The sequence below is a fragment of the Pituophis catenifer genome, unplaced genomic scaffold (genome assembly GCF_029215685.1).
Source record: "Pituophis catenifer annectens isolate HBS135680 unplaced genomic scaffold, rPitCat1.0.hap2 SCAF_1, whole genome shotgun sequence".
Lineage (NCBI taxonomy): Eukaryota > Metazoa > Chordata > Lepidosauria > Squamata > Colubridae > Pituophis > Pituophis catenifer.
Genome location: NW_027256881.1, coordinates 78,693,744 through 78,708,795, shown reverse-complemented (window position 1 = coordinate 78,708,795; position 15,052 = coordinate 78,693,744). Strand labels below are relative to the sequence as shown.

Here is a 15,052-nt window from a genome sequence, read left to right as displayed (position 1 = left end):
ACAGGGTGCCATTCTTGCCCCAGCTCCTGCCAATCTAACAGTTTGAAAGCATGCAAATGCAAGCAGGTAAATAAGTACCATGTTGGTGAGGAAATAACAGTGTTCTGTGCGCCTCAGCGTATAGTCATGCTGATCAGAGAAGTGTCTTCAGAAAATGGTGGCTCCCTTAGCTAAGAAACAGAGATGAGCACCTCTCCCTAGAGTTGAATATGATAGGACAGAAAACCTTTAACTTTTTTTTTTTTTATGATGGAACACTTAGTACTCTGCCACCACTGGCTTCATAGTTAACCCCACATCTAACATTGCTGAACCATTAATGTAGAGGTTTGCAATACTTTTCAGGCCAAAAGCAACATAGGTTTTGAGTCTTCTAAAAAGTGGACAAGGATAGGTTAAAAAAAGTAGGCAAGATGAAAGCAATAACTAATTCTGATCTAATTTGATTTAAACTCAATCATAATCCAGTTTCTTTAATTACAGATAGATTAGTATTCCTCATCTATTTAATAATTGTCCCCTTTTTCTCCTTGCCTCCACCTGTAGCATAGAATTCCTTCTTTACATTATCACAATCAAGGCAATTTTAGATTATTACTCTGTAAGTCTTTAAATAGTTGTCTTAAAATATTCTTTAAAAAGCTAATTCATCCTGAAGAAGAATACCATGTGCTTAGTTTCCAATGCCAAATGCACTGATTTTTCCAAGGGTTAAAATTAGTAAGAGAAATTCTTTTTGAGATAAAGTTACAGGTCATGTTTGAGGAATTCTCCTACACATGATCATGATCAGGATAGTGTCACTGATGATAGAAAGAGAAGTCAAACAATAAAAAGGAAATAAAATGAATATGGAACTTTAGCAAATAGTAAATAGCTATTCTGATTATTTAAACATTTCTTAAATGTTTTTAACCATATAGACATAATAGGGAAATGGGATAAAGAGGCATATGGAAAAGTAACTGTGCAATGAAGTTTAATTCAGCTGTCAAATCCAAGGTTAATAAATCAGGAAATACTATTTAACTATATGTGTTTTTTTACTTAGGAATTAGGAATTATGGTGAATAATATGAAGTTACTGCCAGTTGTAGTTTCCTTGTTTGCTTCACTAGTGGTGTGAAGGACTAGATTTCTTTTAATTCTAATAATAGCAGAACTGATTTGAATGTGAACGTTTGAATTATCTTGTGTTTCAGGGTTTCATTTTTAATAGAGTGAAATTATTACTAACCTCAGGCATCATCAGAAACTTGCCTTCTGAGATCCAAAGCTTATCTGAATTAATATGAAATCAATAAAATTGGGAGTTTGGGCCCTTTGTTTTATAAATGAAATGCAGCATGTGGACAGAATGTATTGTTTGTGCCTGAACTAGTAGCCTTCATTCCTGTCTGTTGTGTGATAGCTTAGTTTAACATCCTCCTTTGTCTATGTTGTATTAGTTTCTTACTACCATTTCCCTTCTCCCTCCCTTCCCCAACTTTCTTTTTGAAATGTATTTGCTTTAGAAATCAAGTTCCTCCAACACAACCGGGGAGAAGATCACCAAAATGTATGAGCTGGGAACTGAGCCAGAGCGGAAAGTTTGGGTGGATCGCTATCTCAACTTCATGGAAGAAAGGGGAACACCTGTAGCTGGTCTCCCTGCTGTTGGCAAGAAGCCACTGGATCTTTTTAGACTCTATGTTTGTGTTAAGGAGATTGGAGGCTTAGCCCAGGTGAGTGATTGTGAGTAATGCCAGATTGTCAAATAAATCTGGCAAAAGTAGAGACTATCCTTGAAATGCAATTTAACATTATTCTAATCTGCATATTTTCAAAGACTGAAGATCGGGTACCTCTAGCTTCAAGAACAACATTTAAACATAGTGCAGAGAACCTCAGAATCCAGAATGGCAAGAATATCCAGTCAGAATTCAGAGTGCATAATCTCAAGAAAAGTGTTAAAATATATTAAAAGGATATGATTACCTTATTGGATTTCTTAATTGTCCAGTGTAACTATCCTCGACTTCCATCCCCCCAAATAACACTTTTCTGGTGATACTAAATTCATTTTCATATTAAAAATGATGACAAGTCCAGGTAGGTTTTTTTAGCAACTTTTTTTCAGGCTTGCCATTGCATCCTTCCTGGGGCTGAGAGGGAGTGACTGGCCCAACATCACCCGATTGGCTTTTTGCTAACACAGAATTAGAATTCAGGGGACCATGAATTCTAACCAGTGCCTTAAACTGCTATTCCAAACTGGCTATGTTGAAATTTCGCTGGAAAAAAAAAAGATGATAATGAATTTCATCTTTATGCATAATCAGTGAAATGAGAGTGCTTATACAAATAACGCCTAATATAATTTTGTACACCAATATGGAACATCTTGTAAATAATGACTGATTCATACAAATGTGATTTCAAATACAGATACAGAAAGAAAAGCATATAGCTGTGTATGCTATAATTGAGAAAATATATAGGTGCATATTTTGTTAGATTTTTTTTTAACCATATACACATAACAGGGAAGTGAAAAAAGTATGCTGCAATGGATCTACATAAAGGATGCATACAGTATACATTTTTGGTCTTCATACATCATCCAATTCTATTTAAGCAGCTCTTAGAATTTTAGTGTCATGCATTACCAATAAAATTCATTTCATTCATTAGTATTTTCTCTGTAGATTTTTTAAATATATAAATTCATAATCCATCTTTTCTTCTGCATAGTGAGTACTTGTCTCCCTTATAAAGGGCCTGGAGTTTTAGCCCCTGAACCAGAAATACTAGCTGAACAAACCTTGAGCTGCTATTTTGAAGAAGTTTGAAGATGTTAAAGCACTTCAATAATATCTTTATTATTGCCATTTAAAATTTGTTTTTAAAAGCTGATTTTTTTAAAAAAAACAACAATACTCAGACTGCATGTTTATGTGTCAGAGGAATAAAGTATATAAAATAAATTTGATCACACTACACTTCTGAAAGGATAAAAGTAGAGATGTAAATAGCAAAGCATTTTATATAGTGAAAGTAAGTTTTTTTAATGGTTTGGTAAGTACAGATAATGTTTATGCGTTATTAAGTGTGGGAATAATGGGCATTAGAGGTTTTTTTTTAATTTTGAAAGACATTACATGTAGGTTTTTTTCCCTTTTCGGTCTTCAGGTTTTTTATCAATCTACTTTGCTGCAGTTCACTCAACCTGCTATTGTATTTATTTGTGTCTTTGTTCCTTCCTTCATTTCCTAGGTTAATAAAAATAAGAAGTGGCGTGAGCTGGCTACCAACCTAAACGTTGGCACTTCGAGCAGCGCAGCCAGTTCCTTGAAAAAACAATATATTCAATACCTCTTTGCCTTTGAATGCAAGATTGAACGAGGGGAGGAACCCCCTCCAGAAGTCTTCAGCACTGGAGATACTAAGAAACAAGCTAAGATTCAGCCGCCATCTCCTGGTAAGTTGAAGAACTACAGAAATAATCTTTTTTTAAAAATTGCACAGGAGATGGAGTTACTAAACAACTTAAATCTCATAAAAACATCTGCCACATGTAGATATTCCTAATTAATTTCTGAAGCTTGTAAATGAGGGAGATTTTAGTAGTTCTTGATTACCTATGTCAACAGATCTCTTAAAGGATTTGCATATATTCATATTGACACTTGCAAATATCTGTCAAATCTGTACCGACATTCTGCATGTTAAATTTAGCTCCATTAATAACTATTAAAAATGTTTACTACTAATTTCTAATGGAAGTAAAATGCACTCCACATTACCGAAGCAGAATCAGGCTGTATTTCCATTTTTATTTAACTTTTTTAGAGCTGCAAAATTCTAATGGCATTGTTCCAGCAAATACTTTACAGCATATAGTAAAATCTTTCTATAGACTTCTGTTGTTTTTGCATTTCTTATTCATAACATTTTATTTTCATTGATACCACATTGAATGTTGACAAACAAATGTTTTACCATCAGTGATGAAGTTTGGGGCAGTGATTTGCTCAGCAGCTCTGATATCACAGAAAACTGGGAAAGCACGTAGAGGTTTTTTTGTTTGTTTGTTTGTTTTGGAGATAATAGAAATCTGAGAATAGAACTATTGGATAGCATTAGAAAGAAGTGAAAGCAAGAGAATAGAGGTAGCAAATTGCAGATCAATAACAATATCACTTAGACTTATATACTGCTTCACAGTGCTTTTCCTTAAGCAGTTTACAAAGTTAGGATATTGCCCCCAACAATCTGGGTCCTCATTTTACTCACCTCGGAAGGATGGAAGGCTGAGTCAACCTTGAGCCGGTGAGAATTTAACTGCCGAACTGCAGTCAGCAGTCAGCAGAAGTAGCTTGCAATACTGCATTCTAACCACTGTGCCACTACAGCGCCTACAAAAATAGGAAGGCCAAATAGGGATCATAGGAAAGTGAAATAATACATAATAGCCATGTAGAATATTCCAGAGTGGGTAACCTATTGAGAGAGATGTGTGGAAAGAAAGAGAAAAAAATGAAAATTGCTAGTAGCTGCAAGAAGACTGAGACATCCAAGGAAGGGGAGGAAGCATAATAAGGAAGTCTACCATAGGCCATAAAAATGTAACATGTAAAAAATGCATGCTAAAAGTTTAAAGAGAGAGACTAAAATGATGGGTATCATTTTATCATTACCATAGGTAGTCCTATTGTAATATAATTCGGTCAACCTACTATTTTATTTGGCCATTAAGGGCTCATTCAATTGTTCCTCCAATATGATATTATATACTAGCGTTTATGGACAGGAACAAACAGGTCAGTTTTCTTAAAAAGAATAGAAAAATAACTCTGAACACTGGGAAACGAACTGAAGAGTGCTTAGATCTCTTAGTTCTTTTGTCTGATAAGGTGACCGTAATTCAACAAAAAATATTTCACTTATAGGCAGCAATGGAAAATTCCCAAACTAAACAATTATTCATAAAATTGAATTTTATTAATTCTGGAATTAATATTACTGTGGATGCTATTGCCTTAGGAAAATACTTAAGTATGTTCTGGGTGTATGTACACACCCACCTATAAATATATATTTGCCAATTGAGAACAATATTTATTTCTTATAATAAAGTGGGCTTCAGTCCAAGAAAGTTTATGTCATAAAAAAAGCTATCAGTCTTTAAAACTTTCCAGAGATGAGTTATTTTTCCAGCAGAAATACTAGAAAAACATTTGTTGTAGATTACTTGCGTTTTGTTGCAATGGAAGTAACCACAGGAAATATGCCGAGGAGTGAAACAGCAAACTTAAAATACTGGGATAAATTGAATAATAGCAACTCCATTGCTGTACTCTCTCTCTGAAAGCCCTATCGTGTCAGTGATGGTGCTGGAACAGTTTAGTTTAGATGGATATTCCGTAAACAAAAAGAATCCATGTTAGGAATGATTTTCCATATACCGTAGTTGAACCAATGTGCCAATATTTACTTTTCATCATAACTGTTTACACCTCAATACCCTCTTAACAGCCTGAAGTAAACAGATTTCAAATGGAAAATCTAGCTTTGCTTTGAGTAAATGGTAAAGCAGAGAAATGTCAAAGTTCATGATGTAAACATTTAGCCCACATTTAAAGGTCTTATCAGTATCATATTTAGTTCAGAAAGATAAATTTAGACCAAGTGGAAACTCCATTTTCAAAACAAAAACATGATTACATCTGGGAAAACTTTCACCAAATATGAGTTGTTGTTCATAGATTTTACTGCTGAGTTAGGGATTTTACAAAATATGTAAGGATTAGTCTCCTAATTTTCAATACTTGTTCTGTACAAGAAATTTATGGACACACCGATAAATTGTGCAAAAGTGCAAAATATATGAAGAGAGTTAACAATGCATAATGGTGCTTGAAGAAAGGAAATAGAGGACTGTTAGTGTTTCAGCTTTCAGTTCTTTGAATCACAATTTATTCATAAAAAGTCAATTACTAAACAGAATTCTCTTCAGTATATACTGAAGGGGAGAGAGGAGTGTGTTTACCAAATTATATTTTCCATATTCTTCCTAACTTACTGCTGGATCTATAATTGAATTTCACTTTATTGCATGCTAATTTGCAATGCTGAAAAAGCATTAGGACACAAAACAGCTACCATGGTGGCACTTTCACATTCTTAAATACCTGCCATTGTGGACATGGCTCAATTCACAAAATCCCTGCTCAAAGAAAATAAACTTTCTCATGAAAAAGATAATAATGTAGAGGTAGAGAGCAAACTTCATGCTCTTTTGATACTCAGTTTTTACTCTGTATCCATTTAATCAAAAGCAAACTGAGAATCGTCAGAAAAACGTGCATGACAGACCCAAATATCCTTCGCATTCAATAACAACAGCAACAATAATAATAACAGCAAACAACAACAACAATATTTTTTTGGTTAGGACTTGAACTGTTAAGTTGTTACCAGTCCCAGACTGTGAATCAAATTGAAGATTAAATCTTAAATAATAATGATAATAATTATGATAATTATGATAATAATAAATGCCAGTAACAACAGCAAATGCCGCTTATGCAATGAAAAAGATGAAACAGTGGATCACCTTATCAGTGACTGCAGCAAAATCTCACAGACTGATTAGCTACAACATCATGATTGACAGCAGAATTATATGCTAGAAGCTTTGCCAAACGTTTGGGTTCGAATGCAGCAAAAATTACTGCAAACACCAAGAACTAAATTGACAAAGTTCTTGAAAATGAGCAAGTTAAGATCTTGTAGGACTTTTGAATCCAAACAGACAGACATCTGGCCCACAACAAGCCTGACATCACTATGGAAAATAAAAAAGTCTTGCATTGATAGCAATACCAGGTGATGCACGAATTGAAGAGAAACAGTTAGAAAAAATAACATAATACCGTGATCTGCAAAATGAAGTTGAGCTATTGTGGAAGAAGAAATCAACGGTTGTACCAATAGTAAGTGGAGCCCTTCGAGCAATACCGAAAGGGTTACCTAAATACATGGAAATTTTGAACTTATCAGACCTGAATATTCAGACTTCGCAAAAAACCCACCTTATTTGGAACTGCCTATATACTTTAAGTGGGGACACAGTGACTCAGTGGCTAAGATGCTGAGCTTGTCGATCGAAAGTTCGGCAGTTCAGCGGTTCAAATCCCTAGTGCTGCGTAATGGGGTGAGCTCCCGTTACTTGTCCCAGCTTCTGCCAACCTAGCAGTTCGAAAGCACGTAAAAAATGCAAGTAGAAAAATAGGGACCACCTTTGGTGCGAAGGTAACAGCATTCTGTGCGCCCTTGGCATTTAGTCATGCCGGCCACATGACCACGGAGACATCTTCGGATAGCGCTGGCTTTTCAGCTTTGAAACGGAGATGAGCACCACCGGAGAATCCGGAATGACTAGCACATATTTATTTATTTATTCATTTATTTATTTATATTGAATTTATATGCCGCCCTTCTCCCGTAGGACTTACGGTGCACAGAATTAAAAACATATAACAATAAAAATCCTAAAAACAGCCAATATAAAACTCCAAACAGAATAAAATCTCGTAGTAGATCAGGGAAATTGCTGAAACAGCCATGTCTTCAGGTCGGTGCGGAAAGTGCGGAGGTCAGGGGCCGTCCAGAGCCCGATGGGTAACTCATTCCAGAGGGTCGGTGCGGCCACTGAGAACGCCCTCATCCTGGGGGCCACCAGCCGACATTGTCTGGCCGATGGTAGTCGGAGGAGGGCAGCCCTATGTGACCGCACAGGACGGTGGGAGGCCGGTAGGAGGTGGTCCTGCAAGTACCCCGGGCCCATGCCATGTAGGGCTTTATAGGTAAGAACCAGCACCTTGAAGTGGATCCGAAGAACAACAGGTAGCCAGTGCAGCTCGCGCAGGAGAGGTGTCACACAGGAGTAACAGGAAGCTCCTGTAACAACCCGCGTGGCTGCATTCTGGACCAGCTGGAGCCTCCGGGTGCACCCCAAGGGCAGCCCCATGTAGAGGGCATTGCAGTAATCCAGCCGAGAAATAATGAGAGCATGAGTGACTGTACAGAGGGCATCCCTGTCTAGGAAAGGGCGTAACTGGTGCACCAGGCGATCCTGTGCAGAAGCCCCCCTTGTCACGGCCGTCAGATGATCCACCAAGGACAGCCGAGAATCGAGGACGCTGAGATTACGAACCCTTCCAGGTTCACATATGTGCGAGGGGAACCTTTACCTTTACCTTTATATACTTTAACAGCTTAACAGCTTAATTAAGATGTACTAGAAGCAGGAATATATTATTTTGTATATTTTGATCTTCCAATTTAAAAAATAACTTTGAAAAAGTTAGGGACAGATTGAAAAATAATAAGATTGACACAGAGGATGGTAAAGTCTCACATCACAAACGCCCCAGTAGTCACATGATAAACATTGGCAACCAGCATGAATTTATAATGGTTATGGCGTTTTGGGATCATGTGATTACCATTTATGCTGTTCCCAGGAGGCCTCCAACAAGCAAAGTCGGGGGGGGAGCCGTTTTTGCTTAACAACTTCACAATTCACTTAACGACAGTGTAATTCATTTAATGACTACAAGAAAAAAGGCCATAAAATCACATGCAACTCACTTCACCATCACATCACTGACAAAGGTTCTGGTCCCAATATATCATTAGAAGTCAAATTTGCAAAACATGTTTCCATCCCTTGAAATTCCAGCAGTCTTGAGCTGGCTTCTTAATTCAGGCCAATTGTTTTTGCATTTCATTTCAACTGACTGAAGGAAAAGAGCCAATTTTTTCCCCCCAACATTTCTGCAATTCCAATGTTCTCATCAGGCTTAGTTTAGAAAACTTTGAGCCTCAGTTTACAGAGAGCCCAGGGTTTCCTTGGCAGCGGGGAAACAAGGAGGGGAGTGTGAGCACAGAGGGCTAAGGCAGTCTTTTAATTAGTCAGTCTGTAACCAAAAACCCATCTATCTTTGCTGGCAGGTGGCTGACTGCATTTCTATTATTAGCTGACAGGTGATGTCACAAAATCTGGCAGGCAGCCAACTAGGGAATCCCCAGCGGAAGATAAACGAGGAAAGGGGCTGGGTTATAAACAAAGGTGCCCTTTGATTGACCTTCATTCACGGTGGACATGTGATGTTTCCTAGTAAACCTCCCACCGCTTTTCCCTCCCTCCCCCCTTGTCAGAATTAGGGCACCGAGTTCACGCTGTGTAAATTATCTTCCCAGCATGGCGTCTGGCTGTTAAGACTGAAGTATGTGAATGTACTTAACCTTCAGTAACCTTTCCATTGTTTACTTTAGCTTATACATTTGTAGCTTCTGGCAAAAGGTAGGGATATCCTAGAGAGCATGTTAGGCCTCCTATTAATAGAGTTCCAAGAGGCTACATTCATGTATTTATTTGTTTCTTCCAATTTGGCGTTGGGGGTGGGGGTGGGGGGGAGGAAGGGGGAATTGCTGGGCAATGGAAAAGCTTTCATTCACTCCCCGCCTCCCACCCTCCTCTTCCTTCTCTGGTATTGTCAACTGGATATTTGAGACAATATAAATAAAAAAGACGGGCATTTCAATGGAACTGTGATTTGGAAATTGCTGTGAATTCTGTGCAAGCCTCAGGGTGCAGCGTACAACTGCACAGTAGTGTAGCCAACGAGTCCAATTGGATGCTTTTGAGATACGGTAGAATTAAGACTCATCTATTGAGGAAACATCAACTCATTCTTTCTATACCTAGATGTTAATCTTGTCAAACTATATATGCTTCATTCTAGTGGCAACTTTCAAATCCAGAGTAGTTGTGCAACATATGCTATTCTGTTCTTTAACAGAAGGCAGCTGCCAGAAGGCCCAGGAAGGAAAATTAAAAACTAAAGCAGGAGTGTCCAACTTGGCAACTATTAAGACAGTGATGGTGAACTTTTAGGCACCGAGTGCTCAAAGTGTGTGCGTGCGCCCAAACTGCAAGGCGTGGGCACATGCATGCCCCCCGCACATGCATGCGTGCCCCGCACATGCACACGCACCCTGCACATGCATGCACACGCACATGTGCGGCAGAGACCCAAAGACCAGCTGGGCGGCAGGAGGCACGTGCGCATGTGCGGCAGAGACCTGAAACAGAGCTGGAGCGACGATGCGCGTGCCCACAGAAAGGGCTCTGCGTACCACCTCTGGCACGCATGCCATAGGTTCGCCACCACTGTTTTAATACTTGTGAACTCAACTCCCAGAATTCCCCAGTCAGCAATTCTAGGAATTGAAGTCCTCAGATCTTAAAGTTGCCAAGGTTGGTCACCCCTGGACTAAAGTAACATATACTTTGAAGTTGCTGCATTGATTACCCAACTAATTGCAGAGTTGTGGTCATGACCTTTATAGCCTATACAGCACAACCCTGGGACTTATCAAACCACCCCTTGCCAGAATTGTCTTTGCTATCTAGCCAGGTCATCCAGAGAGGGCCTGATGCAGATCCCAGTTTTGTGAAGGGCCTGGGGCATGCAGCAGATGACAGCTCTTCTCCCCATATCCTCCTCCCAAAGGTACCCACAGCCCAACCCTCCTAATATTTCCTACACAAATGAAAGCAGTTCTATTTCAGAATATATTTAGCATTTGGAACATTTAGTTTTATCGGTGCCTATCATGTTTAGGTTTGGGATGATTTATTGTAATTGTTTATGGTTAGTTTGTACTGTTTCTTTTGACCTTTAGGATTGGGACAGCTTATAAATATTATAAAGTAAATAAATGACTTTGCTTAATAACTTGTTATATACGAAGTGTGTAATGTAATAGATCTTTTGTGGCAGACATCATATGATCCACAGCTCTTTTTTCTAGCTGTTGAAGCAGAAATTACTATTTTCACCATATTTTAGGGAGCAATTAATGAACAGGACAAGTCAGTCCCATCAGAGGGAAAATCCCATATTTTAAGAGCTAATTTAGACATTTCATTGCCTGGCAGAAGATTATTCCAATAGCTTCATCCTAAGTATTTATGAATCCACAGTATATGTATTGGGATCTCCTCACATCAAGATATTAGAACACTAACTTTGCCAAAGTTTCTCCTTTACAAGACCCTGTAAATATGAGGCCCGTTTCTTTATTTTGCTGCATAATGCTGTGCTTGAGACTCTGGAAGCACTTCTAGGGAAATGATCCAACTTGAATTGAGTTTGTCTTGAGTTTGAAACTATCAATTTAGACAAACAATCAAACATAGTAAACAATACTCCCCCCAACATTTGACAGGGCAAGCCACTGTATTAAACAAAAGCTAATCCCAATTCCTGCAGCACTGAAGATGTTACCTTGTTGGGTAATAAAATGTCTGCAAGAAAACAACCAACCTCAAAGATCACCCAGGATTCTATGGAAATGATCCAAGAACATTAACTTGGTGTTTCTGACTTTTCTGTTGTGGTCTGGGAGTCTATTCTTCTTACAAGTTAAGTATATTTTGAAAGGAGTTTAGAGTTTCAGATACAGGGAACCTGTACAATTCCATTGTATCTGCCCTGTTGGTCATCAACTTGAACAAGACCTGGACAAATTTTGCTTAAGCAGTATATGGTGATGAATTCTTAGCCATAGCAGAATTTAATACAATAAATCACATCTCATCTAGGAGGTATATTCAAATAAAATAAAGATATTTCTTCAGAAATACCTCTCTTTCCTGCTTCTCTGCCTCAGTTTTCTTTCTACACATGCGAGAGTTCACACCTGATATTTTTTTTCCTCTTTCTTCCCCTTTTTAAAAAAAATTTTCAGCTAACTCGGGTTCTCTTCAGGGTCCACAGACCCCTCAGTCTACGGGGAGCAATTCTATGACAGAAGTGCCAAGTGACCTCAAGCCTCCAACACCAGCGTCCACACCTCATGGACAGATGACACCTACACAGAGCAGCAGGTACTTTTCTTAGAGCCTTTCAGGATATTGGATCTGTGCTTTGGCAAGTGCAGTCACTGCCCCAAATCCAGACACCTTCTCTCTCTTTCAGGGATGTTGCATTTTCCTGTGACTCAAAATGCAACATGTTGTGGGAAATATTATTGGTATCTGGAAAATGAGTGTCACGGGCATTTCTTGGATGCTGCCCATGACATCATTGATGGTGAGTGGCAGTTACCCCATCTTTCTTTGCCACCATATTGTCAATCTCACCCCTCCCCCTGACCAGGAATGAAAAAAGGAGAGGTATGGGATCTGAAAATGCAGAGGTTCAAACTGATGTGTGAAAAAATTGCTTTTAATTTCAATTTCCTCAATACACACACAGACCCAAACTCTTCAGTCTTTGGTTAGAGCTGCATTGATGGCAGAACTAAAACTGTAAAAAAGCTTTGCCTTAAGAGTAATTTTGTGTGAGTTTGCAGGATGAAGCTTCTGCTTTTTCACTGTAGAACTCTTTGTGTGTATGTATAGATATGTGTGCAACTGTGTCCAGATGCATGCATAAACAACCAGAAAAAATGGAGAAAATTAGCAAGCAATTCCAAGTAAACCATTATCATGGCTTCATCCTATTGTAGGGAACTAATTGGCAAATAGAACAACTTCTATTTTTCCCTAAAAGGACTTCTCCATTATTTCCTGCAGCATCTGGCTTCAAGAGAAAAAAAACATGTCAGCCCCTCTCAAAAATAATCATTTGTGCACAATTTGAATTGTTTATCTGCCAACACACAGGCACATCCATGTACAACTCTACTCACTGATTTTTAAAGTTGCCCGTTGTTGTCCATGCGTGTTATTTCAATTTCCATACATACAAATGGGTATTTCTTTGGAGATAAAATTTGGGGAATATTCAATGAACAGAGGTTGGATATGATCAGTGATCTGTCAACTAAATTTGAGAGGTTATCTGCTTATATCCATATATTTAATTTTGGTGCAATTGAGATTAGTAAATTAACCATACAGTGCCTTTTCACAAGGCATGATACTCTTGATATAAATTTAGTTCTGAAACCAAGAATTGACCTGTGATGCATATAAATGATGGAAAGGGGGCACCGTGTTGGGATGGTTAGGCTGCTGGATTGAATTTAAGAAACTTTTGTTCAAATCCCAGCTCTACTATAAAGTTTATTTTGAGGTCCTTGGACAAATAGGTGTTCTCATATTCACTCTGAACTTGTTGTCTCAGATAGAGAATGAGGTACTTGAACACTTGTTCTATATATTTTGAATATCTTATATATCCTATACTGTTAAGGCAACAGTGGTGATTTTCACAACAGTTTAACTTTCTGAACTCTATGGATCACCACCTGATCAGGCATTGCTCATCTATAACTGTGTCTCTATAACTCAAATACTTTCTTATGTTCTATCTCTTTAGAAATAGTTCAGTCAGTGTACATGATCCCTTTTCGGATATAAGTGATTCCACATACCCAAAGCGGAACTCCATGACTCCAAATGCACCCTATCAGCAATCAATGAATATGCCAGATATGATGGGAAGGATGCCCTATGAGCCAAACAAGGATCCTTTTGGTGGGATGAGAAAAGGTATCTGCTGACATAATTTGTGCGTGGGGGAGGGGGCACGCACATAGACTCTATGTTTGTCTATATCAGTTCCTAGATGGGATTCTCCATCAAAAATATTTTTGATTCTTTGCTTTTCTCTGTCTTTCATAAGTAACTATACTATTGTTTTGGAAATTAACAGATTAGCCCAGAGAATAATTGTGGGAGCTTCATCACTTGACACTTTCAAGGAAAGATTGGACTGCCATTTGTCAGAAATGGTGTAGGGTCTCCTGCTTGAGGGGGGGTTGGACTACAAGGTCCCTTCCAACTCTGTTAATCTGTAAAGTATCTGAATTTTTGCCAATAAGTTTAAGAAGTTCCTTTTAAGATACAGAAAATTATTTGGAAGTGTTTTTATAATTATATTCTCTCAATTTAGGCCTATTACTTTTCTGTAAGTAACAGGGTTTGGAAACTCAGATTATATAATATACAAGCCAGTTTAATAAGACATACAGTGATATGACATATATTATTTTACTCTAAATCTTAATGTACCGGTAATCACCAATCTTATTTCATTTAGATGAGATAGGACTGCTACAGGAAGTTTACAGGACTAAATCGGCATGCTAAGTATAAAGCAATTTATGTAATGGTTTAAAAATGGGTCTGTGCCCTATAACATTCTTGGGGAAAACTTTTTTGACAGGGAAGTAAGGATTTCTTGCAACAGTTTCACGTTATGGGAACCTGCTCCAACTGCTAGATTTTTAGATCTGGACAAATGTCTCAGCAGTGTCTAAAGTGTGTAGGGATTTGAGTTAAATAGATCATTTATACCATAACTTCTGCTAATGAGATTCAAATCCCTTTAACAGTCATATGTAAAAATATATAAAAATACAAAAAAGTCATACTGAATCTTTAGCAGTATTTGTGGAGCAATATTTTAAGCAAAATTCTGACTGTACAGCAGGACTCAATTATTTCAGAAAACCTGAACAAAAATGCCTCTCTAGAGTACCTTTCGTGGCTAAATTCAGTTTATGTATGTACAGTTTGTATGTAGGTATCTCTATATACAGCTACAACAACTATTTTATATTCACAAGAACCTTGTAATATACTTCAAGATGAGAGATAATGAGTGAGTCATGATTTATACTAGACAATATTCTGTATCTCTGAAATCATTTATTACTCTTAAGTCCCAAGGAGATTTCCAAAGTGACTTCCAGTTAGAAATCTGAAAGCAGAATAAATAATAGAGCAATAAAACAAGTAAATCAATAAAATAAGAACAGCAGCATTTTCAATGTTAAAGCAGAAATTTAAAATGAGCAAATCAAAAGCTGTAAAGAACTTAGGAAAAATAGTTTTATTTAGTGCTCAGGTTTACCAACCCTGGTCACCTACATTTTTTTTCTCTCAACATCAAAAACTGAAGAGATCTGTGTTTTATGTCACCTCCAGGAGGGCGAAAAACCTTGCTTATGGGTAGATTGATATTTTAGAAACTATCCATTATCT

The 15,052-nt window shown here is 37.8% G+C and overlaps 1 protein-coding gene across 1 annotated transcript in view; it reads left to right on the top strand.

The window, feature by feature from the left end:
* Window positions 1-15,052, top strand: part of ARID1B (AT-rich interaction domain 1B) — a 449,938-nt gene that overhangs the window by 417,650 nt on the left and 17,236 nt on the right. Inside the window, exons 13-16 of the mRNA XM_070932635.1 lie at window positions 1,515-1,724; window positions 3,256-3,460; window positions 11,806-11,944; window positions 13,383-13,555. Of these exons, the coding sequence (XP_070788736.1) occupies window positions 1,515-1,724; window positions 3,256-3,460; window positions 11,806-11,944; window positions 13,383-13,555 (727 nt within the window). The remainder of the gene's footprint in view (window positions 1-1,514; window positions 1,725-3,255; window positions 3,461-11,805; window positions 11,945-13,382; window positions 13,556-15,052) is intronic.